The sequence below is a fragment of the Gopherus evgoodei genome, chromosome 16 (assembly GCF_007399415.2).
Source record: "Gopherus evgoodei ecotype Sinaloan lineage chromosome 16, rGopEvg1_v1.p, whole genome shotgun sequence".
NCBI classification, from domain to species: domain Eukaryota; kingdom Metazoa; phylum Chordata; order Testudines; family Testudinidae; genus Gopherus; species Gopherus evgoodei.
In genome coordinates, this window is record NC_044337.1 from 14,817,141 (window position 1) to 14,836,806 (window position 19,666).

Below are 19,666 nucleotides of genomic sequence, written 5' to 3' on the forward strand. Positions count from 1 at the left end.
AAAAGTGGGGGGAGGACACTGGCCCTCAGGAATTTCTCACTCTCTGGATGGGCTGTTTGTAATGGCAGAGAAAGCTCAGCCCTGGGGTAAAGGAACCGGGCTGTGAAGATAAGCCGTAGCACAGCAGAAGTGGCCTCAGCTGGGTCAGTGGAGGGGAAGGTGGATGTGATGTGCCCAAGCTACCAATTACTAGGTTTTCTTTCTTTCTTTCTTAGGTACAAGGGCTTCATCAAGGACTGCCCCAGTGGACAGCTGGACGCAGCTGGCTTTCAGAAGATCTATAAGCAGTTCTTTCCCTTTGGCGACCCAACGAAATTTGCAACTTTCGTTTTTAATGTCTTTGATGAAAACAAAGTAAGTCGGTGGCTGAGAGCAGCTGAGCTCCCCTGGCCCTCAGTGCACACCCCTCTCTCCCACCGGGAGCTATGTGGTTTAGGATACCATGAAATGTCTCATACAGTGACACCCGCTCACTGTTCAGTCCTTGAGTGCGAAAATCCAAACGTTCGCTTCCCAGGGTAGGAAATTTCAAGCAGAGAAGCGTTAGCAGCAAGTCCCTGCGCTTGCTCTACTTTACGATTCTCAAGGGGGCAGTGGATAGTCCGCGAAATGTGAAAGAGGAAAAAGGAGACATTTGGTGCTGCTAACAGAGGCCCATCAGGCAGACTGTCCCTGACTCACTCCTTTATCTCTTGCCTCTGTCCTGGTGGTTCTGACTCTCTTCCCTGTTCAGAGGGTGAGCTCCTGTCCGTGCCTGGATCGTGTCAGACTCCTGGGCACTAGCAGTTCTGTTTGCACAGACAAAGTTGCTGAGGAGACAGCCCTGGAGCCCTGCTCTGCTGAGGCCAGTCAGCAGCAGCCTTTTCCAGGAGCCGTCCCTCCATTTTGCATGCAGAAGAGTTCTTGCTCCCGTTCAGTAATTCTCCCATTTGTTTTTCTTCTGCAGAGAATTTCATGGGAGGGAGAGAGACCCTGTCATAGGCCCAAAGCACCTGACTCCCCATCCCTCATGTTTACCCCACCCCCCAACATCCCTCTCCTCTGATCATGAGGGGTGGGTCTCCAGTGCACACTGAGCCTGGGTTGGTGGGACCTGGGCTTGTGGACTCGGTGTTTCCCTGCCCACACTTGAGTGTCCCACTGCATTGTTAGCCTGGGTTTACGATTGTCGGACCCGGGTCTCACAGTCGTGGTAACATGTCCATGTGGCACTACGCCAACCTTCTCACTTGGGTCTGCAGCTTAGGCTGCATCCACACTGCAAAAGGACAGGGCTTGGACGTGAGTCACGGCAGGACACAGGCTCTGACACTCCTCCCCCCCCCACCCCTGCAGGGTCCTGGGCAATTGGTGACCCGAGTCAGACTGATTTGTGTGTGGACAGAAGTGGGGATTCAGCTCAAACCTGAGTCAGAGCCTGGCCTTAGTGCACAGTGTAGAGATTCCCAAAGATACACCAAATGTAGCCTGCCTGGGACTGTTCCCCGCTGCCTTGTGCACCTTGTCTTCATTTACTGGTGCGCAAGGCAGCTATAAAACACTCTCAGATCAGAATGGTACAAGGCAATAGCCGTTGAGACTCTGTTACATACCCACTGATGGCAGCGTAACTTACACTGTGTCTCCTGTGGGTTTGGCCCTGGGATTGGAACTCACGCAGAGAAGGGATCAGTGAAACTCCGGTCAGAGAAATGAAGTTGCTCCACCAGTCGGGATACCAGGGAGCTGCTCCCTGTCCACAGAATCAGGTGCCTGCCAGTGGAGTCTGGTGCCAGCTGATTACTCCCCAAGCACCAAGAGTAACTTGACCTGTTACTCAATTGGACAGGGGTCACCTGAGCAAGATCGAGTGATGGAGTCCCACGAGCAGGAATGCAATTAGCCCCACTTATGTCACCACTGTGAATCACCAACGTGGTGTCTGAATGGAACAGGCCTTTGTGGGACTCCATATGTGTTTGCATGCACGATTCATAGGCGCGGGCACACACGTGTAGCCATACAAACCTCGGCCCGTGTGCTTTTGACGTGTGTATCACTCCAGATCTCTCTTTCCTTTCTCAGGATGGGAGGATTGAGTTTTCGGAGTTCATCCAGGCGCTGTCGGTCACTTCTCGAGGGACCCTGGATGAGAAATTGCGGTGTAAGTCCTCAGCTCAGTTTGAAACCAGGAACTGCGTCTCTCTGTCCCGCCACTTCTGCCCTTGAGCCCAGAGTGGGTCCAGACTAGCAAGAGGCCGCCATGCAGTGAGCATCTGCCCAAGCAGGGAAGCGCTCTGGAGAGGGGTCTCACTGGGTGTGTCTTTAACCTGCATCCGGGAGCGATGCACAGACTGGGGCTAGCAGGGCTCACACGCGCAGTCTAAGCATAGCTGCGTGGGCGTTGCTTGTACACTGCGGCTTGGGCAGGAGCTGGGGCTCTCAAGCCCCGGCACTGTTCTACGGAGCCCAAGGCGGAACGTCACAGCAACCCCCGCGCAGCTCGTTTCCGTGTGCTAGGGCGAGCTCCGCTAACACAGGGACGCTCACGCCCAGGTGCAGTGTAGAGTGTGTTGCGCCAGGGCTCTGGCTTAGGATCTCAGTGCAGGCGTTTGCATTGTACAGCCCCAATTAAAATGGGGAGACACTCGCCGGGGTGCAGGAAGGGAGGCTCTCAGAGGAGAGAGCTGGGCGTTAACTTACTGTGCGTGCTGCCCCACTAATTTGCCCCTGCCCGCAACTTGAAGATCCTGGCCTGCGGCGTGGCGGCTGATTCAGTCTCCAGGACCCATTCAGTTTTTGGCCTCTGAGCTGAGACTGGCCAGGGAGTGCCAGTGATGTCTGTGCCCTGGGAAGTGGTCCCCAGGAGATGGCTGGTTCCTGGCACAGACAGGCCACTAAGGGCCATCAGACTCTGCTGCCAGCCCAAGCTGCGTTCACACCGGGTGCTGCCTGCCTGCTGGCACCCAGCGCTTCCTCAGTAATTCAGCGTCTCTCTTGGTTTCAGGGGCATTTAAACTGTACGACTTGGACAACGACGGGTACATCACGAGGAACGAGATGCTGGACATCGTAGATGCTATTTATCAGATGGTGGTGAGTGTCCGGGGGAGGGCGAGAGGACGCCGGGGTTGAGTGCACTGCGGTCCTGCTCACATTCAGATCCGAGCGGCAGATTCTGATGCAGTCCTCAGGAGTGCAGCAGGCCTGTCCCGGAGTCAAATTAGCATGGCTCCAATGGGCAGAGTGAGGCAGGGATGTGGCCAGCCCCCGTGGCAGGTCACCTCCTCTGCTTTTGTGGATATGGTGAATTGGGTTGAAGTGGGGAATAGCAGGACAGTCTGCTGGATAACTCCTCCCCCTAGAGAACAGGGTGCAGCAGAGGTGTCTTCTGACCTGAGGCTCCTGTTGTGAGCATGTGACCCCCATCGGCATCACTTGGCTGCACAGCTGGCTGTGGGAGGCTTGTGTTCCCTCCCCGCCTTCCCAGACTGCCGCAGCCCCAGGTCCCAGTGCTGCTCTGAGTGGGGGCAGGGATCGGCTCTGGCCCTTCGCTAGGAGTCTCCTGGGACTGGGATGCACGTGAGGTCGGCTGAAAGGTGCCTGCGGCAGAGAGAGTGGATGGAGCCGCCCAGAACTGGCCCGAGGAGGCTCAGCTCTAGCCTGGGGCATTCTTCACCTAATGTACAGAGAGAGTGAGACGCAGAGACCCCCTAGCATCAAGGATGCAGCCCAGCCACAAACAGTAAATGTGCATAAGTTATGTTCTCTCTCCTGCCCCTACAGGGAAACACGGTAGAGCTTCCAGAAGAGGAAAACACACCTGAGAAGAGAGTGGATCGGATTTTCGCTATGATGGACAAGGTGAGACTTGATGGCGACTCTTGTGTGTTTTCTCCTCACCTCTAGGGGGCGGCGGCTGTCACACGCCCTGCTCCTCCATCTCCCAGAGTGGGTCCCGCTCCCCCCACAGGTGCTGTGTACCATGAAACCCACCAACCTGTAGTCGTCTCCTCTCACTGTGGACACGAAATCTCGTCTGTGCAGCCTGCTCAAAGCTTCTGCATGGCCAGTGGGAGCCCCCGCTACTCGGGGCCTCTCATCATTGGCTGTGACACAGCACCACATTTGTCAGTGAACCGTCAGTCCCTGATCTAGACTTGGCCAATGGAGAGGATGTTTACTGGACAGTTTCTTGCTGCTTCCAGCTTCCCCCCTGCGCGTGAGCATGCATTCTTGACCCCAGGCTGGCCTGACCAGGTGTGGATGTGACGGATGATCTCATTTCAATGCAGGGCTGCATCAGCAGAGTGGAGATGAGAGCTTGGGCGCTTGGCTTATTCAGCCTCTGGCAGGCTGGCGCTTTGGGCTGGACTCACCCATGCTGTACTTTAGAGGTGTCACGCCCAGGGGTGAAGTGGGATTTGCCCAGGTGCATTTCCGTCACTGCCAGCCCTGGGGGAAGGGCAGCTTTTGTTTCTACTGGAGGGCCAGAGGAGGCTGCTGAGTGCACCAGCTTTATCTGTAACCCCTACCCAACCAGTGTGGCCAGCTTTCCAAGCCTACTGTTGCCCACCTGGCCCAGTGAGGGCTGCAAGGGCCAGTGGGGTGGCTCCAGAGGAATAAGGTGCCCTTCGAATCCACTCCTCACCGTGCACGTGAGGCAGTAGAGAGTTGGGGTATATATAAGGGATGGGGCAGAGTCAAGCGGGGGCCGGGTCCAAATCTGACTTTCCTTCGAGTTTGGGGCAACGGGTGTTTGGCTCAAAGCTGTCTCTCTTTAATACCAAGCGCAGGTTGTTCCTCTGGGTCCAGGGCATTTCAATCAAACAATTAGTTGCAACATATTGGCCATCATCAGCTCTCATGGCCATTGCCTTTCAGAATGCTGATGGGAAGCTAACGCTGCAGGAGTTCCAGGAAGGCTCCAAAGCCGACCCATCCATCGTACAGGCACTGTCCCTCTATGACGGACTCGTATAGTCCCGGGATCCCAAGCTGAGGTAAGCCGAGCAAGGTGGTAGTGCTGTTAGTTGTAAGCAGAACTGGTGGTGTTGCCTATGCTTACAGCTGCCCAACACTGCCTATTTTCAGTTGCTTATAACCTTGCCAAACTTTAACTGTTTGAGCTGAAATTTTCTGTGCTGCATGTTTGCCTCAGGCTGAACATTTTTTGGGGGAGGAGGGGGAAGTTTCAGCTGAAACAGTTCAGTCATTTCCTAGAATGATGCTAGAAAAAAAATGTTATATTGCCCGTATTAAAAATAGTCTTGCAGCTGTTTCACTGAAAAGGCCCAGTACCCCCATGCTTTGGAGAAAGAGCTTGAAATTTGGCAGGTGGGTGACCTTTATGTCAGGAATGTGCCTTGGCCACCCCTGTTAAAATCCACCCAAATATGGTCACATTATAAACCTTTGAAAAAACCTGTTTCCACATGCACAGTAGAGACTTGTTAGAGTTTGGCAGCAAAAGTCTCCAAAGATTCCATCTTTACTGAGCATGCTCCAGCCTCTCACAGCTCTTACATGGTGACTAGACTGCGCAGGTGCCATCCCTTAAGGTGGCCTGACACTACCCATTTTCAGTTGCTTATAACTTTGCCAGGAGTTGATAGGAGTTTCAGGGACTAAGCAGGACTTTCCCTACATAAGAGCGGCCATACTGGGTCAGACTAATGGTCCACCAAGCCTAATATCCTGTCTTCCGACAGTGGCCAATGCCAGATGCTTCCAAGGGAATGAACAGAACAGGGCAATCATTAAGTGATTGGACCGTCATCCAGTCCCAGCATCTGGGACAATTGCTTCTCATGGTGCTGGCGTCTATTGTGGTGCCAGGCCCAGGAGCTGAGAGTGGGCAGACAGTCGCTTCTGTGCTGTCCATGCTAGAACATAAGAATGGCCATACTGGGTCAGACCAATGGTCCATCTAGCCCAGTGTCTTGTGTTCTGACAATGACCGGTGCCAGATGCTTCAGCGGGATTGGATAGAACAGGGTAATTTCAAGTGATCCAGCCCCTGTCATCCAGTCCTAGCCTCTGGTATCTGGAGGTTTGGGGATATCCTGAGCATGGGGTTACGTCCCTACCCATCTTAGCTAAGAACCATTGATGGATCTATCCTCCATGAACGTACTAATTCTTCTGTGAACCCAGTTATACTTTTGCGCTTCACAACATCCCCTGGCAATGAGTTCCACAGGTTGACTGTGCGTTGTGTGGAGAAGGACTCCCCTATGTTTGGGCCCAGGTAGCATGGAACAGCAGGAAGACGCAGCCACATTAGAGTGCAAAGGGGTGAGGAATAGGGAGGAGGGAGAAGAGGAGGAAACAGGAGCCAGAAGGTAAGTGAAAGCGGAGGAAGAAGTGGACAGTGCAGTCTGGGCTATTCCTCAGGCATTGTGAAGTGCCCCAGGAATGAGTGGTCTCTGTCGGGGAAAGTTTGGCAGCGTCCAGAGAGTGGAATGAGGTGAACCAAAGCCAAGGAGGTCACCCTGGTGTCCCTGTTAGGATGGTGCTAGGATTCCAGCCAGGGGCTCAGAGGAACCTCCTGTAGCACATCTCAGTTCTCTTTGGCTGTGGAATAGTACCCTGAAGATTTGAGCATCCTAGCACTTAGAGACCATGCTAATAGCCCTAGAAAAACCCATGGCGTCACTTGGGACTTTGAAACTAGGCTGGGGTAAAGTTTGGGGATTGCACTGGAAGGAGCAGTCCTGCACTGCCAGGAAGATAGGACAGATATGAGGTCCAAGGTCGTCTCCGTCTCTGACCCTTACAATTCCATAATTCAAGCCACACACTGATGCAGCGGGAGGGCCGAGCAAAACCCATGTTGGGTTCATTTTATTTCTGTACCACTTTACCAGGCTGGTTCTTATTTTGCCACATCTAGGGTGGGTGGGGAGAGGCCTCAGACCCAGATTTGAGGAGAGATCTCCAAGAAATGATGCTGAATTCCGCCCATCTCTACATAACATGCCCTCTTTCTTGCTGCTTTTCAAGCAGGGGCATGTTATTGGAATGGGGTGACCGGCACTAATTCAATTGGCGAAAGCTGCAGATGCTGCCTTCCCTATGCATTATGTTCTCCTCTGAGCCCTAACTCTGCCTCTTTCCATCTGTGCTTGACTGTGTTTAAGGCGGTAATGTAGCAAACTCTAGTGGTGAACATGCACAAAGGAAAATGCCGTATTGTCGGAAGAGAGCTAGTCGGGAATGCAGGGCAAGCTCCGATAAGGGACCCGATGGGGCCATGAGCTCAGCAGCTGCCACCTGGCCTAGGGAAAGCTGCTCTTCAGGGCTTTGTGTGCAGTGGTGCAAAGAAGAAACTAAGGTGGAGAAGCCAGAGGCCCGGAGTGAGGAGAAGACAAACTCTTCAGTGAGTTACTGGGAGACGAGCAGTTGTTAGACTTGGATCTAGTTGGTTCCAAACTCCCCTCTTGGGAGCTTTATAATTCCTACCACCCGCCGGGGGAGTCGATTCCTTCCTATGACCTTGGGGGACAATCGCAAACACTATTTCTGATTTTCAGGCATCCACAAGGACTGTTGTACACAACGATACAGTAAAACCTGCCTCGCTGTAAAGGATTTTAAACCAGCAGGGTCTGTGGTGTGACTCACACAGAAGCTGTAATGGAAGAGCCCCAGAGGCAGCTTGCAAAATGTGGGGATTGGGGAAGGTGCTTGTGTGCTAAGCATTGGTAGCACAGCTGGCAGGGTGTAATATTGAATAGCCCCCGCACATCAATATTCTGCAGCATTAATCAGTTGGGTTATTATTGAATTGTATCTGTGTACTGTGGGAGCACATAGGGGCTGCACAGATGCAGTCCTTGCCCCAAAGAGTACACATCAAGAAATGTCTCTGAAATTTAGAATTACGACAGAAAAGGGGGGGTGGGAACCGTCGGCATTTTCACTTGGACATTCCTCCTTCTCCTCCTTGGACTTCTTCAGATTTCATAACTTGGATGATGTTTCCCATTTTTGAAACGTTAAAGCCCCAGAAATGGGGGGTGGGGGAGGGGGACATTTTAAAAGGAGGCAGCACATTTTTCCCCATTTACTCAACCAGCTCAACATTGCCAACAGCAGGCATTCAGAAACTGGCGAGGTCCTAACAGACCATGAGACTGGCTAATAAACCAGGAGATTTAAAAAAAGAATAAACCTCAGGTTCTGGAGTTGGAGCCTTGGACGTGTGTGGGGGAGTGTCATATTTCCAAACTTTTCTCCACAGCTAGAATGGTGAGAAACATCCTTTTGATTTTCAGTGGAAGCATAGAGTCTCACAAGAATCACTTGACTCCAGGAGCTGGATCCTTAAGAAAAAAACCAAAAGATGGCGATAAAATGACACGAGTTGGCAACCCCGACTTATCAATACATTTCTTCTTTTCTCTAGTTTTGTTGATTTAAACACAGGTTGACTTGCTTTCTCCTTTTCTTCTCCTACTTCTCTTTCAGTTGCCTGGGGGAAGATTCTTTCTGTGCCATCAGACCACCTCAGTAAAGAAGCTTGCCTGTCCCTCTCCAGCCTTCCTTCATGTTACACGAACAAGGGAGGCGCTTGAAGTGTGAGGTCATCCCCCGCGCCCACTCTGCACTCTGAATTAACCGTGTCCATTTGCCAACTTCTGCTTTCTCAACAACAACAACAACAAAAAGGGAAAGAAAAAAAAAGAAGAAAAAAGAAAGGAAAAAATAGAAAAAGAAAAAGCAGCAAATTTTTCAGCTTCTAGGGGTGGAAGGAATCGTGCATCGCTGTGTGGAGACCCCTTCCGCCTCTCGCTTTTACTTAGTAGATTTTTTTTGGAACGAACTAAAAACACTGACAAATATTTTACATTGTTTTCATAGAAAAGCACAGCATGAAGAAGGAGCCAAAAGGTACTGCTGAGGCCTTGGAGCGGGTGGCTGCTGCACGCCCTCCGAGTGCTTGATCGCCATCGGCTTCTGCTTCATCGGCGGGGGGGACGAGGGGATGGACGCTAAAAGGCAATGGGAAATGAAAGTTCCACATCCCCTGCGTTTCCAGCAGCAGCCCAGCCCGCGTCGCTAGGGAGAGCTGTATAGTTTTTGTGATACAGTATTGTGCTTTTTGGGGGGTTTTTTGGATGGAAAAAGTGAGGCTGTTGTGACTATGCCTCTCTCTGTTATCGATATCGTTATTTATTTGTTGTAACCGTTGCTGCTGTGTTTAGTCTTTCGTGTGTTGAAACACCTAGCTGATAAAAGTTGCAAGGTTTACACACTATGGCAGGGGGAGGTAGCCTGCGATAGCAATTAAGCCAAAAATATCCCCCCCCCCCAATATACTGTGCTTTGTCGGCTGGTTGATGTTTTACGGGGGGATAATCTAACCCCCTTCTCCTTATTCCCACACCTCTAGTCCCTGCACCCTGCCCTCCCTCCTTGTCTTTAGAAACTCAGCTACTACCCCTGACAAATCCCAAGGCTGGGACTGAATGCTCTCTTCCTCTCAACACGTTGTGTTTCTGATGCACTTCTGCATTCGTTTTGCCATCTTGCCTTTGTGTAAAGCAGAGTGACGAAATATACAGTATCCAGACATTTTTCTGCATGAAAATTATTAATGGGGCCAATATTGTTTGAGCTTTAAAATGACCCTTTTTGGAAAATCCTGGCACTGTCGTGTATCTGTCTTGCTGGGTGGATAGGGAGTTAGAAAAATGGAACTGGATTAACTTCTTGCTAAGTCTCCTGGAGGCTGGGAGCCTGGAGTCCCTGTGGGCTGAGAACAGAGATGGCTGATTGCACAGTGTAACAGTTTTGAAAAGAACCAGCAGGTCAGTGGAGCTTAGGAGAGTTGTCTAAGCAAACTACACTTCATGGCTGTTTAAGGCAAAACCCAAAGCCTTGATGCTGTCCAGAGCTAGACGGGGCTGCTTAGTGTACTGGAGAAGGAGGAGGAAGAATGGCTACAGCCTCTTAGCGTTTTGCCACGTTTGCTCTCCTTTGGTAGTTTTAAAGTGCTCCTGAGTTTTGCTCTTTGGGCCGTGCATTGAGAGAGAGCTAGAGAAGCCTTGTTCAATGGGTCACATCCATTCCTACGGTTCGCAGTTTGGGTCACAAAGATGGACTTGGGCTTTGATAAACAGGAAAACAATCAACAAAACAAATCCGGCCTTGCCCCCTCCCCCGTTTCTGCTTGGTCAAGCTCCACCTTTGAGCGAAATGGAATAGCAGAATAGACGCACAGTAGCAAAGATACCTGAGACTAGGGCAGGCACTAGCCACGGTTCCTTTGTATGACGGGGCAGGAGCGGAAAGCCTCCTGCAGCTGTCCCTAGGAAGGTTTGTGGGGTGCCTGTACACAGAGCAATTGGCAAGTGCACCATAAACATTGGAGACTGTTGCCTTTCCACCCACGTTTTTGGTCATGCACCCAGAGGTAGGTGCATTCGCCTGTTGTGCTAGCTAGCCGCAGTGTTTCTAAGGTGCCTATCACCTTGAGATCCAAACACCAAGCATTGTCCTGCTTCAGACTGTGTGTAACAAGAACAGCTGCAGAGTAATGGATTGAGAGGCAGGAGGAAGAATCTGCTCTTGGGTTCTCCCAGGCAGTACTTCAAACCTCTCAGGGGAAACCTGTGAAAAGGGCACTGACTCCATCCTTCAGAGCCGAAATCCCTTTTTCTGCGTATAAATCCCAGTCATTGTGCCAAGCACTGCTTCCCTTCCTTCTTTCCTCTCCCACCATATCCCTACAGTGTAACCAGTGCAAGCTGTGCTTTGCCAGAGAGGATATACAGCCCAGGTGACCCAGATTTGGCACTTGAATGCCTGCAGGGTGCTGAATGTGAGTGCCTCTTTGCACAGGTGCAGATATCCATAGGAGGGATGTCTCCTGTCTCCGTAGTTGGGCAGACTTCGAGATCGTCCACACACCAGAGCTGCATAGATTTGAAACATGAACTCCAGCTCCAAAAACAGCTGAATTCAGTCCCTGGAACTAAAGAAGAAATGCCCATTAGCTGTCACCAGCATTGAGGCTTCTCTTCTGCGTAGGCTGCACTAGGGGTGATATGGGGGACACACAGTCGAGTAAGATCTGATTCCGTCCAGCCGTGACACATTTGCACTAGCTTGTACATAACACTGGCTTTCTTCCAGTACTTTGCATCCCATGTTCAGTCCTCCGTGTGTCACAGAGCACAGATGTTTTAGGATGGCAGCTGCCCCTCAATCGCTGCTTGCTATTGCAGGTTATGGCGATACCCGGGTCACGGAAGCACAAGAGTTTTTGGCCTATCACAAGCTGTGGAAACCAGGAAGACTTTTCTCCCCAGTTTGTGTCCTCTGTTTATCACCATGCAGTTACGGTGGAAGTTCTCCGAATTCTATTCCAGAGGAAAGAAGAGTCAGCTGGTATGGTAACTTTCTGGAGCACAGCCTGCTTTCTTTTCTTTTGGCGTGAAACGAGAGGGGAGTGCTCTATCCTCACTCTCATCAGTGTAAGCAACTGCATCTGCCCTGCATTTTGCATTTAATACCCTAGTACCTTTTCTTTGGGCGGAACGGAAAGTTATTTCTCACTGTATGGTTATCATGATGTCCTTCATCCTGCCCAGTGAGGTCACCCACACTTTCCAGAGCAATATTTTCAGCTACTGGGTCACAAATGTAGTTGGTATAAATCACTCCACTGACTTCCATGGAGCAACTCAAGTCGACAGCAGCTTGAGGACTGATCCCTAATGTATGGGCAGCATTGGGTGGGAGGCCTCCTGGCCCACAGAACACCAAGCCGGAAGGAATGGGCTGTGATCAGCACATTGAAGCTGTCTGCGGTAGCCTCAGCCAGCCCAAGGTCCAACCAGCAAATCCAGGATTTTAAGCAGCAGAGGTGGCAGTGGGGGAGAATTAACTCCAGGTGAACTGTGTATGTCAATTTTGGCACGAAGGCTGGGATTTTCAAATCCCATTGGCACCTAACTCCTAAATCCCAGTCCTTGTGCAGAGTGGCCATCTATCTACGGTGGCTATTTATTCCCCACCCCCTGACCCAGCACTAGTAAAGAGCTCTTGTTTTGTCCTACGACTGCGTTCCATTGGTAACCATCGCACAGAGCACCCCAACGTCCCGTCTGTACCATGCTTAAAGGCCATCCCCTTCCACCCGTTTCTCTCACTGGTATCGGAAAAGCACAAAGTGTGGGAAGCAGCATGATCTGTTTTGTTACCTGTTAAGCTGGGCTGCCAGAGCTTGATTTGTGTGCACATCTGGCTTGCGTCCGTCCAGACGGAACTGAAGGCTTTGTAAAGACCTTGGTCAATATGCTGCGTAACAGACCCAGCTCCAGATCTAGCTTGAAGGCTTGGGGATGACTCATGCATTAGCAAGTCGAGAGAGAGAGATTTTCGGGGGAGGACCACAAAACTGCATATTTTTGTTCCCTTCAAAGGCTCCAGTTATGCAGTGAGGCCGGAGACTGTCCACTGATGGGTTGCGAATCCCATGGAGTGCTTAGCTTGACTTGAAAATGTGGTAGAAAAGTCAGTTTCCCCTCTTGTTCTATTCACCAGGTAGGTTGCATATTCTGGATCAGTTCAACTATATCTGATTCCGCCAGAGAGGGCTCGAGCCAGAAAGGCACATGCTTAGGTCCATCTTTCTTCAGGAAATCACTTAAGAGTGTGTTTAATTTTCATTCCTAAATAGAGATGAGTCCCTGGATTGGGGCTTGAATGATATCTGTCATTACTTAAAATAATATCCAGCCTCTTCAATGACTCCTGATCCTGAAAGCCCCATGGGTGGAATGTCCTGAAACCAACCTGGATCCCTTAGGAAATAATCCTGTATGAGAAGATGCACATTGTACAGAAATAGCATCAAGACACTGCAGTTCTGTATGATGAGAGATTTTGTCTTGGGGCTCTGACTATGGGCTACTGGGGATTGTTTTGTAAGGAGGGACCCATTGACTGTGACACTTCTTGAGGCGGCTTGGTCAACCTTAGGAAAACTCACCAAGCAACTGCTGCGTTTTATGGCAGGACAAATTCTGACCTCATAGAGACTCACCCTGATCCCACTAAAATCAGTGGACCAGATCTTCAGCTGGTGTCGAGTCAGTGGCTCCGTTGATGTTGATGGAGCTATTCCAGTTTATACCAGCTGAGGTCTGACCCAGTGTGACTTTTCCATTGACTTCAAGAGGAGCAGGACCATAATGTGAATGTGTTAGAGCCCTTGCGATAAGGGGTTTTGAAGGTGTCGGAGGACCCTGAGCTTTTCCTGGGTGCTGCTGGTTCTTTTGGAAAGCTTTGCTTGAAATAAAGGAAGCGAGACAAGGAATTGAACTCATTTACCATGTTCTCTTTAAGGGCACACAAGTTGTTTTCACACTCAAGAGCAAGGCCTTTCTCCCTTTGCAGCTGGGAGTTGGCTGGCTCCTGCTTTTCCCTACCATCTGATATGTTACAGGGATGGATGGGTGCAGAATGGACCAAACCACCCCGGCGGTTCCAAGGGAAACTCAATTCCCCTGCTGTTTTGTGGCCAGAATGCCCTCGTTTTTGTTAGCTCTCTGCAGTGCCGCCTGGCTGACCATTTCTTCCCCCCAGGCTGGTCACTCTAATACCAACTGGCGTTTAAAGTGAATGTGACACTTCTGTAACTTCTCCTGCTGATAAATAACTAACTGCACAAAGTTTATAACAGTATCCAGGCGAGTGTGAATATATTTGTTCTGGCACTTTCCTCGGAAAGGCTTTTAAGTTTGGCAGAGGGTTTTCACCGTCCAGTTCACCGTTTGAAGGAGCCACCGTACTTCAAGGGACACTCTGTAATCAGTCCGGCTCACACAGAACTGGTTTTTAACAAAGAGATTGTCTTTGCCAGATTTGCAGTGGCAGCAGCCGTCTCTAGCTCAGCCCCTGGTCTGGGAGCTGCAGAGAGCCTCGGTAACTAACACTGTCGAGTAAGCAAGGAATTTCAGGTTTCAGCGAAACGCTTTATTTAACCATCAGCAACATGGGGGATGCTACCGGATTCAGTGTCTTACTCAGAGAAGCTCCAGGCTCTTTCCATTGCCATGTCTCTCTCTCCAGCTTCCTTCCTGTGAGCTAGTAGAAAGCCCAAAAGACGGTAGTGGGTCCCACTGACACACACAGCTAAGGGAGTAAGCGGAACGGAGCCTTGGGCCTAGGAAAGACAGCTGTGTTTGTCAGGGCGAGTGAGTCCAGATGGGGCAGGAAAGAAGTGTTGGGTTTGAGCTCACAAGGGCTTCAACTGGTAGGGAGCGCAGAAGAGAAACGTACCGCACAGCAACGCCCAGGCTCTGGCTGTTCCAGTCCACCCCCGCTCCCCTAGAGCTGCACCTGAGGTCTTCGCCACAGTCCTGCCTGACCGCCAGTGAAAGATGACTTCTGCTTGGCAATTTTTGCTGACCCTCTGGGTGGTCGCCAACTGCCGCCTTCAGGACTGTGCAGTTCCCTAGCCCAGGGTCATTGTCAGACCCCTCTGGTCTTTTAATATTTGCAAATTAAAAACAGAGGAGTTTTTGAGTGAATAAAAAGCTTTGGTTGATTAATAAAGAGCCTGTTTAATCTTCTCTTTTGTAACAGTGTACGATTTCCCTTGTGGACAGGCAAGTCTGCTCCTGGAGCCAGACATTCCCTGCAGGGCTGTTTGAGAACTCAGCAGCAGTGTATTTTCTCCCTGAGGGGCAGCGTGTTCCAGTGGGGAGGATACGAGGCTGGAACTGGTGAGACCTGGGTGCTAATCGTGCCACAACTCTTGACTCACTGAGTGGCTTTGGGCAAGTCACGTAGACCAAACTTTTCAAACGTGGCCAATGATTTTGGGAGCCTGACTTTGAAATGCCTTCAGCCTTGTTTTCAGAAGTGCTGAGCATCCACCCCTCCAGCAGAAAGCCACGGGAACTGCAGCTTCTCATCATCTCTGAAAATAAGGCAGAAGGCATCTCACCTGAGAAAACGTTGGCCTTAACCTCTCTGTGCCTCAGTTTCCCATCTGTAAAATGGGGTTGATACCTACCCAGTCTTGTAAAGTGCTTTGAGATCTACATATAAAATGCTGTCGGAGCGCTAACTAAGTATTATGTGACTTATTTATTATTAGTGAATCGATTTTGCATGGTCTCCAGAAAATGAAACACGAACCATGAGTAACGGGGAAGACACTTCCTCCTGGTTTTGGAATATTCAGTTTATTTCCCCAAGTCATGACCTTTTAAAAAAAATATCTGGGTCATTATTAAAAAACAACAACGGCAACTGATGTATTTGTTTTTGTGATGTTTTCTGCTCAACATTTCCCGAAATGTTCCTGGACTAAAGAGAGAAGAGTGGCGCAGCTGTGACGTTTGAAAAAACAACCAGTACTAGAGTCTAAGGTGCATGGCCAGCCTCTGATAACTTGCTTTCTGGCACTAGATGTTATCTGTCACTGTCAGTGTTGCATAGATTAAAATGCAGGATCTGTACTTCTCTTTTGTTTTATTTTTCCATTTGTGTGATAACTCTTGCCGTTTTATGTCACCTTTCCCTGTAGCTCTGAGTCTTGTCTGGGCTTGGCTGTTTCCTCCAGAAGGAAAAAAAATTGCAATTCTGGGGGTCAAAGTCTGACCAATAATAATAAGTTTCCATCATACAAGGCAGCAGGAGAGGGAGACGTGAAGGTTTTTTCCTCTTGACTAGTCATTTAATTACAGTGATCTGTAGCACAGGCAAAAGCAGCTATATACAGCTATTCCCTTGTGAGGGGTTATAGCCAAACTTGTGATTTCGTTTTTGATGGCCTATGCGAAGTGTTTTAGTGCTGGCACACTAGTCCACAAATCTCCCATGGGCCATATTCTGAACAGGCCTCAGTATTTTCATTGAGCTTCATTAGAAGGTGCAGCCTCCCAGGGTCTGGCCCTGCCTTTTCTGCAGATAGAACTGACGTCCAGGTGTGCTGGTCTTGAGGGCATGGCATCCTGCAGCTTGTTAATCAGTTGAAGAAGCAGAGGACAAAGAAATGGCCCCAATACTCTGCTGATTTAAATGGGTGAAGCTGCATAGGCATCAGTGGAATTGCACCCGTTTACACCAGAGGAGAATTTGGTCCTGGGCAGAAAACGAGTAGAGCTCCCATTCCATGGAACAGGCGTATTCAGCGTCAGATGAAATGTTTCAACGTGAGAGCAGGGCAAGGAGAGTTGGCTGGTTGCCCATTGCAGTCAGCATGTTGAGTTCACCCTGGAATGTCTGTGAGCAAATCTGCACTGACACAAATTGTGTTTTGCCCTGCATGTCACCTGAGTGGAGATTAAGGAGATAGCTTCAATCCTAGACCCCGGGAAAACTGCCTTTCCAATGATGTGTGATGCAGCCTTCAACGCCCAGTAATCCTTGAGACATTCAAAGCTGCCATCTACACATTGATTCAGAATTCTATAGGTGCCACCATAGAGACACCTGGGTCGTTGTGATAGCCTCTGGGACTGGGTGGACCAGCTAGCCAGCCACTGGATAAGGAGTAAAGCTGTGTGTGGATTGCAAAGCACAGTCTGCGGGACCAACAGAACAGACAGCGGTAGCCTGGGGTGAGGCCTGAGCTGTGAGAGGATAATTGTCTCTTAAAGAGATCCACAGATGGCAAACAGGGGAGAACCACTTGGTTTCGTTAGGAAAGGTCAAACCTGGGGGAGGCGCAATTAGCAGGTAAAAGCAGAATGACCTGGAGGATGAAGAAGGATTGATTCACCTCTGCTTCCTTGTCAGCCCCTGCTCTGATCTGCAGGAGTTGTCCATTCTCTCCCTCCCTGCTGCTAAGGAAATCAGAAGTCCCAAGTCCTTTTGATTCCATTTTTTTAAAAGTCGGTTTTAGCAATGGAGCAGGGAATTCGTTTTCGCATGTAGGTCAGTTTTAAGAAGCCGGTTATAACCTGCGTCCGCCTGAGCTGGCTACACAAATGACCCTAGAGCCGTGACTGCTTCACTATTTGCCTGCTGAGATTTCCTACCCTAGTGAGGACCTTACAAGGCAAGGGGGCAGGGAGAGAGGGGGCCTGCAGAGGTAATTTGCACAGAGAGACATTGATCAAACTAAGCCAAAGCCATAAGGAAATCCCCTTTCTGAATGTAGTGAAGGTGAAATTCACCCCAGTGCCCAGGGCTCCCGCAAGACACTTAAAGGTCTTTAGGTTTGATTTCAATGGAGTTAGGAGCTTAAATACCATTGAGGGTCTGGGCCTTGGGGTCTTTATGTGGGGTTAAAGTGATGAATAAAGTCTTGCCTGGGCCTTCCACAGTAGGATGAATTTCATCCTTAAGAGACTGTCATTGTGTGAGTGTTAGGGCATTTTTGAGGACCTGATTCTGACTCACTGAAGCTTTGTCATTGATTTCAGAGACTACCAGATCCAGCCCCACCTGGACATAGCAAAGCTTCCATTTCCTTCTCTCTCTCTCTTTCTGTTCCTAAGAGCGTCTGTCTGCCCCTTGCTCTGTGTCCTCACCTGCAGTCAGCTGAGCTCTTGGCTAAGAAACAACAGCTTCTGCAAAGAGCCCCATTAGTAAAGCCCAGGCCCTGTGTGTGTGTCTGCACTGGTGTCACTCCCTTCCGTTTGGCTTGCATGCCCCTAATTGCCTTGTCTTTTAATCTTGAGCTCAATTCAAAAACAGAACAAAAACCCCAGAACGTTGTGACATTTGAAATAAACGCTTAATGGCAGTAACAAAGCGCACGTGGTCTGTGGGGCACTGCAAAGCCGGGTACGTGAACTATGGAGAGAGTCTCTACCTAGGAACATACACGCTGTACACGTACAAAGAACAGACTAAAGAGGAAGGCGTGAACTGGCCCCACTGAAGTCAATGGAAAAATTCCCTTTGGCTCCAATGGGGCCAGGATTTCACCCAAAAAGAGGAGCCCTTGTATTGTCCAGGCTTCTTGTTCTGTAGCTGTTGCCATTAGCTATGTAGTTAGGTTGAGCCAGGCCCTGGGAATCTGTTTGTCCCTCAGGTTTATTGGTTTGGGGCAGGATTCTTCTACCTCCACTTTGGACCCAAGTATGATTCCTATAAACATGCTGAGCAGCCTTTTATGCCACACCCGGCTACTGGTGGGACTCTCCGGGCAGTCCGGTGTTCTCCATAACAAGTAAAAGGCATCATAATCTGGCCCTGCGGAGACGCACCTTGCTCCACAACTATCCCAGTGAATTCAGTTTGGCTTAAAGCCTGGTCTGCAGAATGACATGGAGGTTCTGCTGTGAGCTTGTCTCGTAATGAGCTCCGTGAAAGGCCAGCATCTCCGTCAACTTCCTCCCATGCTGGAAAATCCCTGGGACTCCCCCCTGGAGTAAGGCTCTACTTGGCCTAAGGAGGGGTGACAGAAATGGCCAACATTTGTTTGAAATCTTGGCTGCGACGGGCACTGGCTTGCCTTGCCAGCAGCCTGCTTCACCCAGCTCCATTGTTGGGCCTGGCAGTTGGTAAGAGGGAGCTGCTGCCGGGGTTGTCTGGTTCCCGGGGTGATTCAGGGGAGTGGTGCGGCTGCATGTGGTGGAAGACACTGTGTTGCTGAAGGAACCTGGAAGAATGCTGGGAACTGGACACCGCCAGGGAGAGATGTTCCAGCTCTTTACACGGCGAGGTGAAGGATGGAACGTGGAGAGAGGACCTAGTTCGCAACACCTGCTTTGAGGAAACCCCTTTGGGACATGAAAGGACCGGTAAAGGCAACCCCAGGAAACCTCCCAAAGGGCAAGCCAGGGTGGTTTGTGTAGCACAAGCCCCACAGGCACCAACTTTTCATTGTGCCGGGGGGGGGGGGGGGCTCGATCCCTAGTTTTGCCCCACCTCCACTCCACGCCTTCCATCAATGCCACACACCCACACCTGCTCCACCCCCACCGCGCCTCTTCCCATCCCTACCCCCTCCCCCAAGCATGCTGCATCCTCGCTGCTCCCCCTTCCCTCCCCCAGACTCCTACATGCCATGAAACAGCTGATTGCAGTGGGCGGGAGGCGCAGGGAGGGAGGTGGAGGTACTGCTGGCGATCGGGAAGCACTGGGGGGAAGGGAAGGTGCTGATAGGGGGGCTACCGGTGGGTGCTCAGCACCCACCATTTTTTCCCCAGGGGTGCTTCAGCGCCGGAGCACTCACGGCGTCAGCGCCTATGACAAGCCCAACACAAGGTTTTCCAGGACAACGAGCTAAACAGGGTCCGCTGAGGATCAGGCCATAGATGGCGCCAGATGTCCGAGGAAGTGAGCCTCTCCAAATAAGAAACATACACTGCTTCTATATGACAGGCCATTGGTCTCTCCAGGCTGGGGACTTGACCATGTGCTTGGCAATACATGTGCTTGGGTGTGGGCAGCCATATTAGGTCAGCAGAGAGACCCTAAAAGAATGAGTCCCTGTAAATTCTCCCCATTCATACATTAATCAGGCTGATGGCTCATCCAGTTGCATCTGTTTCTTTCTGTACTTTGTGCTCAAACTCCTTTGACGTCACCTGGCTCCTCGGTCGCCAACTATTTGCAGAAAACCAAAACCCTTGCCCCGCCCCTTGCCATGCCCCTTTTCTGAGGCCACACCCCCACTCACGCCATCCCCCTCCCTCTGTCACTCGCTCTTCCCCACCCTCACTCACTCATTTTCACCGGGCTGAGGCAGGGCGTTGAGGTGTGGGGT

At 50.6% G+C, this 19,666-nt stretch overlaps 1 protein-coding gene across 2 annotated transcripts in view; it reads left to right on the forward strand.

Annotated features, from left to right (window-relative positions):
• NCS1 (neuronal calcium sensor 1) overlaps positions 1–17,686 on the forward strand; it is a 110,493-nt gene extending 92,807 nt beyond the window's left edge. For both annotated transcript variants that reach the window (XM_030535789.1, XM_030535788.1), the window contains exons 4-9: positions 216–354; positions 2,065–2,143; positions 2,987–3,075; positions 3,766–3,843; positions 4,864–4,982; positions 8,452–17,686. In XM_030535789.1, the coding sequence (XP_030391649.1) occupies positions 216–354; positions 2,065–2,143; positions 2,987–3,075; positions 3,766–3,843; positions 4,864–4,962 (484 nt within the window). In that variant the 3' untranslated portion in view covers positions 4,963–4,982; positions 8,452–17,686. The remainder of the gene's footprint in view (positions 1–215; positions 355–2,064; positions 2,144–2,986; positions 3,076–3,765; positions 3,844–4,863; positions 4,983–8,451) is intronic.
• The last annotated feature ends 1,980 nt before the right edge of the window (positions 17,687–19,666 follow it).